The 16,621-nt window shown below is 42.9% G+C and overlaps 1 protein-coding gene across 1 annotated transcript; it reads right to left on the bottom strand.

Annotated features, from left to right (window-relative positions):
- Positions 1-1,101: 1,101 nt before the first annotated feature.
- LOC137279222 (alpha-tocopherol transfer protein-like) lies at positions 1,102-13,719 on the bottom strand. Its single transcript, XM_067811722.1, has 8 exons — positions 13,600-13,719; positions 11,891-12,043; positions 9,458-9,691; positions 8,660-8,736; positions 8,110-8,226; positions 7,434-7,544; positions 2,998-3,099; positions 1,102-2,201 (listed from the first exon to the last, which is right to left on the bottom strand). Exons 2-8 carry the CDS (start codon positions 12,021-12,023, stop codon positions 2,049-2,051), a joined length of 927 nt encoding a protein of 308 aa, XP_067667823.1. The 5' UTR covers positions 12,024-12,043; positions 13,600-13,719; the 3' UTR covers positions 1,102-2,048.
- Positions 13,720-16,621: the final 2,902 nt, after the last annotated feature.

Below are 16,621 nucleotides of genomic sequence, written 5' to 3'. Positions count from 1 at the left end.
CCCCCCGGCGTCTCATCCCATTGAGCACGACATGTGGGTGAGACTGCATGTTCAGACTGGTGGTTCATGGCCAACCTCACATGTTCCAGCCGCTCTGATGTGGAACTGGTCAGCCGATATACATGATTCTGCAGTACGGACCTTGACCGTGGCCATGATTCTGCAGCTCTGACCTAGACCGTGGCAATGATTCTGCAGTACTGACCTAGACCGTGGTCATGATTCTGCAGTACTGACCTAGACTGTGGCCATGATCCTGCAGTACGGACCTAGACCGTGGCCATGATTCTGCAGTACGGACCCAGACCGTGGTAAGGGTTCTGCAGTACTGGCCTAGACCGTGGCCATGATTCTGCAGTACTGACGAAGACCTTGGCCTCCCTCAAGGGTCAGTCTTGGCATCATACCGAAACATGAGTCTCATTAACTTTTTCAGACAATGACCTACTTTTCAGCCAATCCTTATTTTCTCGTGTGAAAGTGAAAATAGACACCACAAACAATTCTGGTTACACTGAATTCCAATTCTTTGTTTCATTTAAATAAATGTTATTTACAAATGAATTTTAATTTCAAACTTTACTTTAATAACACTGTATTTCTATATTTTATGTAGAGGTTTAGGCAGCATACCTCGACTAAGAAATCACAAACTGCTGCGTTTTGATGAGGTCGGAAAAAAAGAAAAAGAAAAAAAAGCGTTGGAAAGCAAAGCCGAAAGGAAAGGACTGCCATCGGACTGGTTCAAGTGCCTATCCTTGTTCTAAATATATATTCGGCGGTGGAAGTTAGCTCAAAGATGAGCTGACGCCAACCTCTATGAAGATGAGTGTGATATTTGGGATTACACATTGTCAGTAAAGTACCGACTCTAGTAGATTGGTTTGGATGTATACCACCAGGGATTCGAACCCACACTCTCAGAGTCGCCAGCACGCAATCTCAGCCATCTAACACACTGAGTGAACGCGACTTCCCTATGGAGATGTCTCATCTCAACAGAGAGCAATGGAGAATTCATATCCGAGTAAAAGATCATTGCGGCCATATTGTAGAGTCCGTGATTCAATACTAAAGACCTTCCTTAAGGCGACAGAGAGATAGCAGTGAAACAAAGAGTTTTATTACAAATTGTATCAAATATGGAATACAGTAGTCTACAATACTACGATGTCACGGAAACCATCAAAATAGAAATTACGTTGCATTGTAGCAGAACGATTCGGCATTTTGAGGACATACACATCGGTACCAAACACACTACATAATGTAACAGTTGTACGCTCTGACAAACTGAAGATATTTGGAAGCATAAACAGCAATTGTTTTGTTACAACTATGCACGCGATTGAAGGATATATACTTCTTACATGGAATTGCTTGAAACATGAATAAATACGACGTTCAAATATATATACCACATATATATATGTATAAAGTTCAGTGTTTGAACAGTTCATAGAACAGAATGAGGTAAGTATGATTTATCATTAGGTGGACTGATGGGCTCAATGAAACTTGTTTAAATCACAGTTTAAACAAGACGGAGGTGTTGAATTCAATTCTGTGTAGCAACATTTGTGTTTAACACATTTGTGTTTCACAATTTAACGTGTGATCCGATTGTGTTATAAATCTGCCAGGCCGTGGCACATCAACCTAACAGGAAATACTGTATAAAAGAATGAAGTCAGTCTTAACTTGGAGTGGTATTATGATCGTCCTTAGCTACTACATTCAGCTCACTGGAAAGCGAATTTGACATTCATTACTTCCAGCAGGCACCAATAGGTATACATAAGCACCAAGCTTCCAGCCAGTCATATCAAATGGTTTGGGTTTTTACAGAGTTAGAGAGAACGCTTTGTCAACATCAGTGTAAGTAACATTTTTTCTAAACTATTCATTTGTGAGATCACAGTTACTTCTGCCTTGGAGAATACTCGCCTGAAAAGCGGCCACAAGAAAAGGTGAAATGTTTAAGTTCTATTATATAACTTCCATCATACTATAATAGCACCGTGGTTGTGAACACCTTCTCCCAGATACTAGGAGGGGTCAACTCTTCTGTAGCTCCCGTATGTCGAATCTGAGACCATGGTGGCACTTGCGATCTTGTCTTCTGTCTTGGCTATCTTCACCGTGCCCCCTTCTCCAAAGTCGTCCCCCTTGTAATCTCTCAGAAGTGACATTGTAAAGTCCTGCAGTGGAATACATCATTGATAAGACACCGTAACTCCTGGTTTATTGTAGTCAAAGGTAAACACGAGATAAGAATTTCAAACTTTTTCGTTTAAAAATCTTGTTTTTCTTGACTTCTAAATAGGCCACAAATCAGTACAATTAATCTGGACGCTCATGCTCCGCTGATCTTGCTTAGTCAGGCCATAGGGCAGTGGTGTCGACATGGAAGAACGGCAATTGAGTTTAAAACGTTGAAGAAGTCATTAAGGCGGAAATACATACTTTGGGCCTTTTAATTCTCTGGCCAAGAAGTATTATCAGTTTGGTTTTGACTACTACTGAATAATAACTTCCAACAATAAACACAGACATAGAAAATTGCAATGAAATGTACTGAGCAATATACGCCATAGACTTGAACACTGCCGTTATATAACAATTTCTCTGTTTAGTTCTATGCTGGTCAAAATAGATTGGGATCAATCTAATCAGTGACACGCTGATAAAATATCAGTCATAAAAATACTAATATCCCTAACATCCTTTGTCCAGTATGTAATAGTCTCAGTGAGTGAGTTGAGTGACGCTGCCTCACACTATCACCGGGTTGAGGGGTTGAGGGGTTGAGGGGTGTTGTGTGTGTGCGTGCGTGTGTGCGTGCGTGCGTGCGTGCGTGCGTGCGTGCATGGGTACAATATGTGTGAAGCTCCCGACGCCCCCACAACGATATTGCAGGAATGAATATTGCTAAATGCAGCGTAAATCACTATCATCACGTTCAGGTCGAGTTTAGACACCAGACCCGATTCTGACCTGGATCTGTCTGTCGGTTACGCTTCCGCCGTACAGCTCTGGCAGGTTTTCCTTGGGAATGTACTCGTACAGCTCGGCGTATTCGGTTCCATGGAAATGATTCTGAAACATGAGTATGTTCTTATTATAATGTCAAATATAATACATTAAAATATACATGTTGGTGGGTCCGATATTCAACCGATACGTATCGACTACAAAATATTCTGTCCCTTAGCATAAGTTACACGGATTTATATCCGTATATTTATGTTCATTTTCATTCAATTTTTCTCAGACAGTGGGTGAAATTACGATGTGCTGATTTAATATCACTTCTCAGCCTAAGCCAATTACATGCATATAATCTGTATATGACAAAAATACACTTTTTGATCTTTTAAAAAATGTGCATTTTTTAAGTGTATAATTTGTGTTATTATGCTCCCGCCGTAAATGACTGGGGCATATCGGGTTACCCTTTGTGTCCGATCGTCCGTCCGTCCGATCGTCCGTACGAAACTCTCTCCACTTCTCCAAAACAAACAAACAAACAAACAAACAAACAAACAAAACCCCAAACCAAAACAAAACACGCTCTGTGGAATTCATTCAACTTAAAAATGGTCTTTCTGGGACTCTAATGGTGAGCATATCATATTTTGTTTTTGTATTATATTGGGTTTTTTTACAAAGTTTAGGGACATTTGAACTTAAGTACATTTTGCTGAATTTCTCTATGTGAGGGGAGGGTATGTCACCCACTTCTCCTCATAAACTGCTTATGGAGTTCAATGAACTGATACATGGGCTTTCTTGGGACTCTTGTGGTGTGCATCTAATATTTTGTTTTTGTATTTTGGGGTTTTTTTTTTAGTAAGTTTAGAGACACTTGAACTTAGGTACATTTGGTGAATTTCTCTATGATGATAGTGTAATAGTTATCGTTACTTCTCACGTATACGTTATCCACTTCTCAAAAACTACTTTATGGAATTCATTTAGATTACATACTGCTCCATAGGGACTCTAAAGGTGTGAATCTCATATGTTGATTGTGTATTGTATGTATTTTTTCAATTTAATGCCGTTTGAACCTACATACATTTTGTGGTCTATTCACTTCTCCACTAAAACAGAATAAATTAAATTTATACATGTACATGTGTTTCATTGGGACTCCAGAGGTGTGTATCTCATAGTTGCATGGATGTTTATTGAACTTTTTAGTAGAAAATAATCACACGAGCACACTCATTGTAGGGAACGCTTTATACAGCAACGGGGACATCCGTGTCCCCGGACACAAATTTGTCTTGTTTTACATTTACTGATGGTTGTTGACGAAGTCGGTTGAAATAATGCCTTGTGTTGTCCAGTTATCGCTAAAAGGTTCGATTCGTGATTGACACTAGTTTTCTTCGAAGGGTTAATTGTATGACTAGACTGTTTATCACATGTGCACTTGAACCAATAATGACATGCTGGACCCACGGTTGATTCTGACCGTGCTCACCGATGACAATCAAAGTGGGGAGATATTAAACACGTATATTAACACCGTTGTAGCAAACACATAGTAAGTGAAAACGACTTTGTAAGCTGGTGTGAATTAGCTATCGCATGTGTTAATTGCTACTCGGATGCTCGTTGTTGTTGGCCGAGCACAAAGCAGCTGGGTTTCATTTGGGTCAGGTTGGACAGATAATGCGGATTCTAGAGAAGATCACAGATCCTTGTACGGACAGGCGTGTGTTTTAAGGTAATGCGGATGGATTGAAGATCACTGATCCTTGTACGGACAGGCATGTGTTTTAAGATAATGCGGATGGAGAGAAGATCACAGAGCCTTGTACGGACAGGAGTGTGTTTTAAGATAATGCGGGTGGAGAGAAGATCACAGATCCTTGTAGTAACAGGCGTGTGTTTTACGATCATGCCACCACTGCTCTGAAGGCTGTTGCGAGATACAAGGTATTATGTTTAACGTAACGTTTGAGAATCCTCTCTTGGAAACGGGCCAAGATACGTTCAGACATGTTTTTCTCATCCTCCTGTTTGTTTGCGTTACTGCAAATCAGTTCATTATTTACATCGTACATAGAACAGATGCATTCAGAACATCAGCGGGCCCACTTCTTATTAACGAGTGTATCGCCGACACGTTCATGGAGGTGCTGGTCATTGCGCATGTTTCGCGGGTCCAAACAGTGGACACCAACACAACCTCTAAGTACATGGCTGCTATTGTGTCTGGTTTCCACGGAATCGTAATCCACAGTTTGTCTGCGATTGGTTTCAATCTGTATCTAGCTATCTGCCACGCGACCGATTTCAAGAGGCACGTCACATGGAAGCGCGTCGTGATCCTTATTGTCATCTTCTGGATGGTCAATCTGTCCATATCCCTCCTTACGCTTGCTTCCGACCAGGCTCGCATAGGTGCATTTCCCAACTATAGCGGTACATCAGCATGCCTCTGGGTACTCTTTGTCGTCAATACACATCTCCTTCCACTGAGTGTCACCATGTTCAGCTTCATTAAGATTACTCTCCAGTCGAAGAAGACCCTGCCTGCAATGCTGCCGAGGCATGGTAGACGGGACAAGATAGTACTGTCCAGGTTAATCACAGGTTTGTCCATCTACTACATTACAGCGTCCTTCATGACGCACCTGATGAGGGGTCTGCACTTGAACCCAGCCACCCAGCAGGCCGTGGCGAGCAGGGCGCTGATGGTGTTTGCCATGGCCCTGTATCTGTACCATGTCCTAAAGCTGCCTTTCTACATGGTCGTGTACAAACCTTTCAGACAGACGGTGAAAGAGACGTTAGGATGCGGCGCGCCTCACATCGAACAAGTGGTGATGCCAGGTGACTCGGCTGAACTGCGGCGACCAAGCCGGTGGTAATGACGACGATGATGGTGGTGGTGGCTGTGACGATGACAGCGACGACGACAAAGCTAATGATTATGGCGGCGAATAAATGGGTGGTGACAGCGACGACGACGATGATGATAATAATGAAATCCGGAAGGTCAGTCACATAACAGAAAACAACACAGATTAGATTTACGTTGATGATAATCGGAACGACGATGTGTGATTATGACATAGATGCGATGATGATGAGGATGATGATGGTGATGATGGTGAGGGAAACACCTGCTGGTGAAAGATACCAACGAGTCAGTCTGAGTAAGTGAGTAAGCGCAACGATGGTCCTGATGGAGAAAGATACGTTGTTTGTTTGTTTGTTGGGTTCTTTGTTTACCGTCGGACAATATTCCACCGATGTGACATCTGCAAATACATATTGTATGAGGTCTGGACCAGACGATCCAGTGACTGGCACCATGAGCAGTCCACTCAACTGGTTACAAAGACAAGAATCGGTCAAGAGTAAGTCGCGTCTTTCCACATAGCTGCCACAGATAATTATTCCTACGATGGTTGGTACGTGGTGATGAATACAATAATGGCGAAGTATACGTGAATGGACTGATTGTCATGGTGGTGAGAGACAGAACACTGCCGCAGAACATCCACCCACCACGGTCCCATTGACGGAACAGAGAGACATGTAATGATGGTAAAATGACAGTTTTAATGTTGATGGTGCAAACCATTGTGACCCGGATGGTTATCGCATCAACGTGGACACCTTACAGAAATATTCTCGCTGATATGGTTGAAGCACGCCATCGTTTGTTGATGCTGGTGTATGACGGTGTTACTGACGGTGGTGTCGTTGATGCTGAACTTGAACGACGATGGTGTTGTTACTGATACTGATACAGGTGACAGTTTGCGTTTATGACGTTCGTGTTGACGACCAAGATGTTTTAATAGGGAATGAGCGAAACATTGCGAAACTGTACATCGCCATGATGGAGGAACAGCAATGATATTTCGAGTATGGATATGTGCAGAAAGAACTCAAGAAAGTCACTGTTATTGATGCCGATGTTAAAATTCAAATTTAAATAATATCATGGTGTACCATACTGTTTATCTTCATGCTTGTTACATGACAATGACATTTGATGTGTAATGTAGATGAAAATCTACCCAAGTGACAGAAATGTATTAATTGTATTCATTAACAGAAAGTTGAATAAGCGGTTGTACGTGTGTGCGTGCGTGCATGCGTGCGTGCGTGAATGTGAATATTTTGGAGTTGTACTGAGGGCGGTAAGCTAGTAGATAAAGCGGTCGCTCGTCGCGCAGGGTTCGATTCCCCACATAAACAAAGCGTAAAGCTCATTTTTGTTGTCTCTCCCTGTGATATTGCTGGAATATTGCTGAAGAACCGTAAAAACACCACGATGGGACTCGACTAAAGGCTACTGTGTTTTATGCTCGCTCCATATATTAACGATTGGTTGGCCTGTGCATTACTTGAAGGCACATTATAGAGCACATTTAGCTGGTATACATTACTAAAGGTCTTACCCGGCCCTTCAACCTGGTGCTCAGGAAAGGCTTGATGAGTATGTATAGGCGATCAATGGCCTCAGATTCGTTCATGTTGTGGAAACCATCAAACCGAGCTGGAAACGCCTCCTGAAGACAATATAGAAAGCCGTTCTGTAAATATTTAAGGATATGTGTTACTGAATTGGAAAAGAAAGTATATACCCCTAACTGACAGCAAGACCTGGCTATGCGATGGAACTGCGTCATATTAGTTCCGGTGGAGTTCCTGTCCTCCCCTGTGATGAATGCTCTTTGCCTTGCTCGTGGACGCGTGAAGATACAGACTAGAACTGGTCGTCCGTAACTCATGCGTGTCGGGATCGGGTGGACCTATTCGCTTCACTGGATTGTCTGGTCCAGACTCGATTATTTACAGACCACCGCCACGAAGCTGGACTTGGTGTATAACTTCATATCAACCAGCCTTCCCTGTGGCTTTCACCTAAGGGATCTGAGACAGGGCGTGTATCTCACATGGCAGGTAGCACCACTGTGGGTTTGTCTACTTTGACCCAGGACCCCACTGTGGGGTTGTCTACTCTGACCCAGAATCTCTGCTGTGGGGTTGTCTAGTCTGATCCAGCATCCCACTGTCTACTCTGACCCGCTACGCTGACCTGGAATCCAGGGTGTAAACTAAATGTAAACTTACCTCAAACAGCTTGCTGACCTTCCGCATAAGTGGAATTGATAGTGATTTAACGTGTTTCCATGACAACGCTTCCATGTCCTCAAGAGTCCTCAGTCCCCCAATTTGAGTCTCGGGATCCTGAAACCGGTGTTTAAAGGTGCATCATGCATTGGAACGCCAAAGAATGATACACGGATGATCGCACATGTGGATTCCTGACTTGAAAACGTATAAGATTCACAGCCAAATTTACACATGTTTCTGAATGGTGGCCTCTTACATGGGAACGCAGTTCAGGTGAAAAATGTTCTTCAGAAAGCAATGTTTTCAAACCTGGTCCCACACATCGGTGTTATATATCGGGATTCACAAATTGGAGAGGCAATAGCTCCAAAGCCAAACAAAACTCTTCAACGTCGGTGCATGGGGATTCATGACGAGGTAATGAAACAGAAGGGAGAACAACACTAAGTACATCGGATTTAAAGGACAGATTTCCCGACAGAGTGGAATTAGCTACCGGTACGGTTAGAGAGGATCAAACCCCAACCATTTAAATCGTTAAACCTACCTGTATGAGTTTGAGATGCAGAGAAATGGTGAGCCTGAATAAATCTTCCATCGGGGTGGTTTCGGGGTCCCAGAGACCTGAAATAATGATAGAGTGGGTGAGTGGGTGAGTAAGTGAGTGAGTGAGTGAGTGAGTGAGTGGGTGAGTGAGTGAGAATGTGGTGTTACGACCTATAAGCAATATTCCAGCAATATCGCGGCGGGGAATACCAGAAACTCGCTTCACACACTGGGAAATCGAACTCAAGTGACTAGCGGACGCTTTAACCATTTGACTATCCCATCGCCCGAAATAATGATAGAACCAATGATATCACATGTAACTAAGACAATGTTCTGCCCCTGATTAAGTCTGACTCACCCCTTCTGGCATACAATGTTCTGCCCCTGATTAAGTCTGACTCACCCCTTCTGGCATACAATGTTCTGCCCCTGATTAAGCCTGACTCACCCCTTCTGGCATACAATGTTCTGCCCCTGATTAAGCCTGACTCACCCCATCTGGCATACAATGTTCTGCCCCTGATTAAGTCTGACTCACCCCTTCTGGCATACAATGTTCTCCCCTGACAAATCTGACTCACCTTTCCTGACGTACAGTGTTCTCCTCTGACAAATCTGACTCGCTTATCCTGACATACTGTGTCCACCCCTGACAAATCTGACTCACCTATTCTGACGTACACTGTTCTCCCCTGACAAATCTGACTCACCTATCATGACGTACAGTGTTCTCCCCTGACAAATTTGACTCATCTATCCTGACGTACAGTGTTCTCCCCTGACAAATCTGACTCACCTATCCTGACGTACAGCACTCTGCCCCCCTGCACGTCACGACCCGGCAATACCCCGATGAGGCCACTGTGAACGATGTCGCGAGCCTCTTGTAGCGGTAGTGGCGTAAAGAGTTCGGGGTTGTTGGCCTTGTACTTGTAAAATGCCTTAACGCAGTCAACCGTCTGCTTCATGCGGAATTCGTTCGCGCGGAGAAACCGAAGCAGACGACTTTCATCTGCTGCAACATCTGGAACTGTGAACGTGATTCGTTATTGATTGATTCTTTAACGTACTTAACCTCTAGGTTCCATTCAAACAGAATGTATTGATATTCGGGAAAATGTTTTGATAACTCACTTTGTTGGAATATAAGATTACAGGCTATGAATATATGTTGGGTATTTCTTTAAACTTGCGAGCTAATTCTCTATCCATCACAACGTTCATAATCTCTAAGTGTATTGTTCAGTATATATACTTCAAACAGAAAGTATGGGAACACCCTAATATTTGATAGTGATATCTAAACGTAGACATGTGAGGTCATTTATCACACTCTCCGTTTAAACGGAACTTTAAACATGTTAGAACTTGTAGTGAAGCAACTGATTCGATGTTGGATGAGGGTGAGTGAAATCAACCAATGTCCAAAACAGCGAAAACAAAGTCAGCTGAAACACACGAGCACCATGTTTGATTCAAACGCCTAAACACAACATCCTGGTCAGAACCACGCACACAAACATTTGCATTTACATTAGAATATACATGACCTCGGTTAAGTTAATATGTGACTATCAAATTATGGGGTGTTCCCATACATTCCGTTTGTAGTATATACAGTTAGCATTATGGTCTGCACCATACAGTCCGGTGATTGACACCACGAACATGGCAAGACAACTGGAACATAATAACATGCACTTGAACCAGACCGCCTCATGCCGTTTGTCGCAGGTCAGTCTGCCCAGCTGGGAGCCAATGAATATGTCAACTAAGTCACCTGATCCCGTTAGTTGCCTCTTACGGCAAGATGGATTGATGGAGAAAAGTCAGATGTATTGCTGCTATCATAAGGCAAGTCAAGGCTTCTTTGTTTCATGCAAGGAGGCGGGGTAGCTGAGTGGTCAAAGGGTTCGCCAGTCTCGCTGAAGGCCCGGGTTCGATTGGTCGCAAGCACATACTGTGTGAAGCCAGTTTCTGGTATACCGCCCGTGAGGTTAATTCAAAACTGCTTAAAGCGGCGTAAAACCACACACACTCAATCAATCCTTTTGTAAACTTACGCCAATCCCAGACGTAATCGGATAAGGCGGATCCGGACACGGCAATGCACAACAAAATGTGTCACTTTAATCTCTAGGTAATCCGAAAAATATGACGAACGATTGATGTGCGTACCTTGTTACTGTAAGAGGGCAACAAGGTCTTGTGGGTAAAACATTTGCCTCATCTCTCTGCACACCAAGGTTCGATTCCACACTTAAGATGCGAAACTCTTTTCTCGTGTCTACTAATTTTCTGGGAGATTGCTAACAGCGACTGATAATCTTCCCCACAAACTTTAGACATGTACCTCCATTATTTCACCATCAGTGCATAGAGAAGTTAAAAACTATTTTATTCGCCTTGTTTACTAAACTGTTCACTAAATCATGAACACGCGATGCCGGCTTTTGATAACGTCTAGCGTTGTTAACGACGACGCCCCCCTCCCTCCACAAACTCGTGAACCGTGTCTAACACTGCACCCTGACACGATGAACACCTACACCAAAGATACTATTTGTATGATCATATCTTATATATTAGAGCAATGTTCTGGAAGTTCAACACAGCGTTTTGTCACTACACAGTGATCATGTCAGCTCTCAACCGGCAAAGTTGGGCAGGATTCTCGTTTGACAGGTTTTCCACTTTCTCCATTGCAGTATATGTTGAATTCAAAATTGAGCGCAGTATTCATTTGGGACATACGAACATGGCTGCATATTTATATGAAAAGCTGGATACTGGTTAAAATGTGAAATATGAATCTAGGAATGTTGAACACGTGGTGTCATCATTGTAAGGTAATTTAAGATGACATTTAATCAAAATTTAGATTTAAGTGTGTGCAGTGTTCGTAAAGGAGTATGGATGGAATATTGTTTTGTACATCAAGCCACGTTTCGAATCACCTTTTGCCTTGACATTTCAGCCACCAGTAATATAACCATAGCAACCAACAACGACAGGAACCAGCATTAACTTTGACATTTCAGTCACGAGTGAAATATCCATAGCAACCATGTCAACCGCTAGTCGTATCAAGCCCTAGTAACATATCATGCGTTTAACACCCGGTGACCTTGACCCCGGATTCTCCGGTGACTAAACAGCAATAACGACATTACTGACTTTATTATTTCACAGACGGTTCTGTGAGGGTGTATGATCTGGCCTGTCTTACCGACTGTCTTCAGGGAGGTTTGGATCTCATCCATAATGATCTCCCTAGTGTTGAGATCTTCGCTTGCGTATAAGGCAGCCCTCTCCTGCAGCTCTGCACTCAGGTCATCAGCACCGCATGCTGCGGACGTCATTCTCCCAGTACTGAGGTCGCCTGTGGTTGGACATCTTTCATATAATGTGCTTGACGTTGTTAGATTACGTAATAACGATTCTCATTTGCCTGTCACATTTGCATGAGCTTATGACACAAACTGAAGACAGTGCATGCAGTGATTCTACTTCATTGATTCAGTATGTGCTTCCTGAAATAGTACTGAAACTTCAGCACTGAGTGAGTTGAGACACGTGAAGGTCCGGGGTAGAACTGGCCTTCAGAAACCCATGCTTACCATAAAAGGAGACTATGCTTGTCGTAACAGGCGACTAATGGGATCGGTTGTCAGGCTTGCTGACTTGATTGACACATGTCATCGGTTCCCAACTGCGCAGATCGATGCTCATGTTGTTGATCACTGGATTGTCTGGTCCAGACACGACTATTTGCAGGCCGCCGCCATATAGCTGGAATATTGCTGAGTGCGGCGTAAAACTCAACTCACTCACTCACTTATTTAATGAGTTGAGTTTAATGCCGCTCTGGTCGGTTTTCAGTTATGTCCCAACTTGTGAGAGGAAAGAACGAGCACCACCGTTGTGTAAGAGACGAGTAAATGTATGATGCACTGACAAGTCTGGTATTTGAACCCACTAATCTGACACGCTTGACGCACAGGGAATGGGGTACATGTCGGATCTCATCTTTCCCACTATGTTTCAAAACAATTTGTCATCCCTTTAAGTAATAGGTTGGGTAGCCTTGTGGTTAAAGCGATCGCTCGTCACGCCGATGTCCGGGTTCGATTCCTCACACTGGTTCGATGTGTGAAGCCCACTACTGATGTTCCTCGTCGTGATATTGCCGGAATATTGTTAAAAGCGGCGTAAAACTAAACTCACTCACTGTAGTAGTATCATTGGTTGTATGACGTCGTGTAGTATTGATGATTTGCATTTTCTTTTGTCACAGTCAGCAATATTCCAGTGGTCTTCAATAAGAAAGGGACCATGCAGTAGGGGTACCGCCACACCCAAGCGGACATGACTCTGATGATCAGCGTGGTTTGCTGGGGACTCAGTCCCAGGTTTGTTTGTTTGTTTGTTGTTAAACGCCTCAGAGCAATGTCCCAGCTATATGGTGGCCGTTTGTAAATACTCCAGAACAGGTGGTCAGTGATGACCATCGTGAGCATCGATCTGTGCAGTAGGGGGGACAGTGAGCTATGACCTTGACATCCTCACACCAGGGGAGGGTAGGGGACACTAACCCGGCTTAACCCCAGCCCGGGAGCAGACCATTAACCCTGACATGTCCTCCCAGGTGGGTCAATTGACGCTGGACACAGGTATAAGTTTCGTCCTGTTTACAAGTTTCCTTGCAGTTATAAATAACATATACAAGATGTGAAAGATAGGAAATCGATCAACTCACAATCTATAGTTGTCATACAATGACAGTTCAGTGTTGAAACACTCGCAATTAGATTACCGAGATGTCTATATTCGACTCGTGAGACAATGTGTACATACATACACACTGCCCTGGTGGTACACATTTTGCACTAGCTGGTAACAGCATAGTTAACTACCGAACCAGCATCTTTTACTTACCTTGTAAGGATGATGCAGGAAAGATGTCGCTTGGCCTCGAGTGCTGTTATATTGAGACTGACGCTTCTTGAATCTGGTCAGCCGTGAACACAACCCTACCGAGACGCACAAATACCCCCCTACGCAGAGTCGGGAAAACCGCATTCATCCCCAACACAATACGGGTGTGTTCTAGCGAGTGTTCCCGTAACGTTTGTTCCGCGTACTTTGATCTAACGCACTTGTTTATCCAGTTACGGAATTTGGAACATGCGAAATGCTGTCGCGCTTGAAATTCTGATTCCCTTTTGATTTCTAACGTGAAATGATGGTTAGATATTTCGTTGACATAAGCTATGTTGCAGACATGCGGAGGTTTGACAGTGTTGTGGGCCTGAGGTTTGTAATGTAGACAGTTCCGTATACCCACCACTCAGAAGTGCCCACACATCGTATACCACTTCGTGTTTATTGACAGGAACTTCATGATTCGTGATACTGTCCTTACAACAAAGAATTGACCCTGCTTTCGTGATAAGATGACAAGAAAGAAATTTATTTTCGTGGAAATCTTTTAAGAATCTTAGAATTGGTCTTCACTGACTCGTGCTTGTCGTAAGAAACGGCCAACGGGATCCGGTGGTTAGACTCATTGGTTTGGCTGACCGGGTAGTCTGACTCACTGATCTGGGTTAAACATGTCATCTTATCCCATTTGTGTATATCGATGGATGCGCATGCTGTTGATCATTGGATCATCTGGTCCACGCTCGAATATTTACACCCCACGCCATATACAAATGTAGGTGGAATATTGCTGAGTGCAATAATACAACAAACCAACTTAATGTACGATTAATCAGAATCAGTTCGCCGAATCGAAAGGCCCTGTTTTCAAATCACAGTGCTCAGGTAATAATGAGTTCAGCATATATCTGTATATAAACTGTTACACCTTGTCCTCCCATATGCTTGGAAACAGTATAAGAATCCATACCGAAACGTCGCTATTGTGAAAATAAAGAAGTTGATCATCCATAAAATTTGTTCCGTCACCTTCGCGTTCAGCATTGTTTAGTGTGAGTTTAGCAACGTATGACTTGGGCATTGCGATACTTGACTATATAACCCTTGCTCTTGAAACAAAACGTACATACAGTTTAATTTTGCTTTATCTGTATGGGGCGTCTTTAAAGAACTATTAAAACAACAGCAGATGAATGTTTTCTCCAGCAACAATACTTTGTATATGAATTCTAATTAGTTCATTCATTGCCACCGCAGATGTTAGGACGTTATCTTCACATTCTAAATTCTAAGGCAGACGTGAATCCCGGATTTAAACATCTAACCTAACCTGTTTGAAGGGCATTTAGATACGTGCAAGATTCGAACGCAGATTGAAACATTTGTTTAAAACACTTCACCGAAACGCATACCTTGGCGTCAGTCGTTACGCTCCAATGGTCGCATGGGTATATGAAAGGGAAAGGCGCAGAATATCTTACAGTTTTCAATACTTGTTGCGAGATTTTGTATTCTTTTCTGTTTACCTCCTCGCATATAGATATATCAAAACGTTATGACGTTGGCTTCTGAAGTGGCTTGACCTAGAGCGTGTATTAACAGGCCCGGGGGCTGACGGACTCTGACTTCTTTGATCCTGGGCGATTATGCCTGAAAGGCAACATTTGGGATGTGTATGTAATGTAATACGTTTACACGGTCACATGAATGGGTTTAATTCATGGGACACGTTTTAAGTTTTCCTTTGTGTGTCTCATGTTTACTATACCTATTTCGAGAGAGCCAACATTGCAGAGATTAGAATGCCATGCATATGCCGGACCCTCGTAAACCCACATCGAACTTGATGTATTGTAGGGTTAACATCTGATAGCCCCTCATGTTATGACAGATTCACGATCTGTGGATGTAATAAAGACTTTTTAATGTTTTCAAATACTAGCTTTGAGTGATATTTTAGTATGTTCGTTGAGAACATAAATACTGAAACTGTGAAACTAAGGACGGTTCCTTGACATCAACTTATAAACATTTCCCGTATTATCATAAACAGCGAATCAGCTATAGTTGCCTTGCGGAACAAAGTATTTGGTCAAACAAATACATGAAAAACCCCAACTAAATACGATTATCCAGTGTGATGCATTTGATAAAACATAGCGATTTGGATCTGAAGTTTGCATTGTTGTGGGGATTGATTTAGTCTCAGTAACGTTTTATAACGTTAGTTGTATTTCCTTTTGTCTAATAGTTGATTAATGATGACGCTTTAACTACATTTGAAACCGCAATCTATCGGGGTGCGAATTAACTGCGTCCATTGCACCAAGTGTCCGTCAACCAGCCCTGCCATTGTGCTCCGTAAAGATGTTTCGGAGATTACAATCAGTTGCTGTGACTAAACGCCTCTATCTCCATAAAGTGAGAGCGATGACACCGATGACGCCTTTCGACCAATATCCTGTACTTGATTTTATGGTGCGTGCGTGCGTGCGTGCGTGCGTGCGTGCGTGCGTGCGTGAGTTAGGGGAGAATTTCCATTTGTTAAAGCATGTGTGTGTCAGTACCATCGTTTGGTGCCAGTGACATATGACAGTAAATCCTGCATTGACCATATTTCTTTTTATCCATTACCACGAGGACAAAAGACTAAGATTTCATTTAAAATTTCATTATCTTACTCTCAAAACAATCGTTTAGTCGTGGCATTCAGAAACCCTGCTCCCTCACTCACCCTGACCGAAAGGCAACCACATGACTTGATAAAGCGGCCCACTGTTCGTCGGTGATGGGGGCGATTGATTATACCTCCAGCGTGCAGACATTACCACATGACGCTATGCCACTCCGTGGTGTGGACATACTATCGAAGCACATTGTTTCTTGAGATCTACTATATGTAAAATGGCAGTCAGTACAGCTTCTATTCATTTGGTAAAAATCCCACTATGCCTATTTCCTGTAACTGCGCATCAGCAAACTACTAGTCATTTAAAATGTGAAGTATGAAACTTTG

The sequence above is a fragment of the Haliotis asinina genome, chromosome 3 (genome assembly GCF_037392515.1).
Source record: "Haliotis asinina isolate JCU_RB_2024 chromosome 3, JCU_Hal_asi_v2, whole genome shotgun sequence".
Taxonomy (NCBI): domain Eukaryota; kingdom Metazoa; phylum Mollusca; class Gastropoda; order Lepetellida; family Haliotidae; genus Haliotis; species Haliotis asinina.
The sequence above is the reverse complement of the archived record's forward strand: the minus strand, read 5'-3'. Positions and strand labels throughout refer to the sequence as shown.

Coding starts and splice junctions, on each gene's coding strand:
- LOC137279222 (XM_067811722.1), bottom strand. CDS start 12,023: ATGACGTCCGCAGCATGCGGTGCTGATGACCTGAGTGCAGAGCTGCAG. Junction 7,545..8,109: donor AGGTCAGCAAGCTGTTTGAG/GTAAGTTTACAT, acceptor TATTGTCTTCAG/GAGGCGTTTCCAGCTCGGTT. Junction 3,100..7,433: donor GCACCAGGTTGAAGGGCCGG/GTAAGACCTTTA, acceptor CTCATGTTTCAG/AATCATTTCCATGGAACCGA.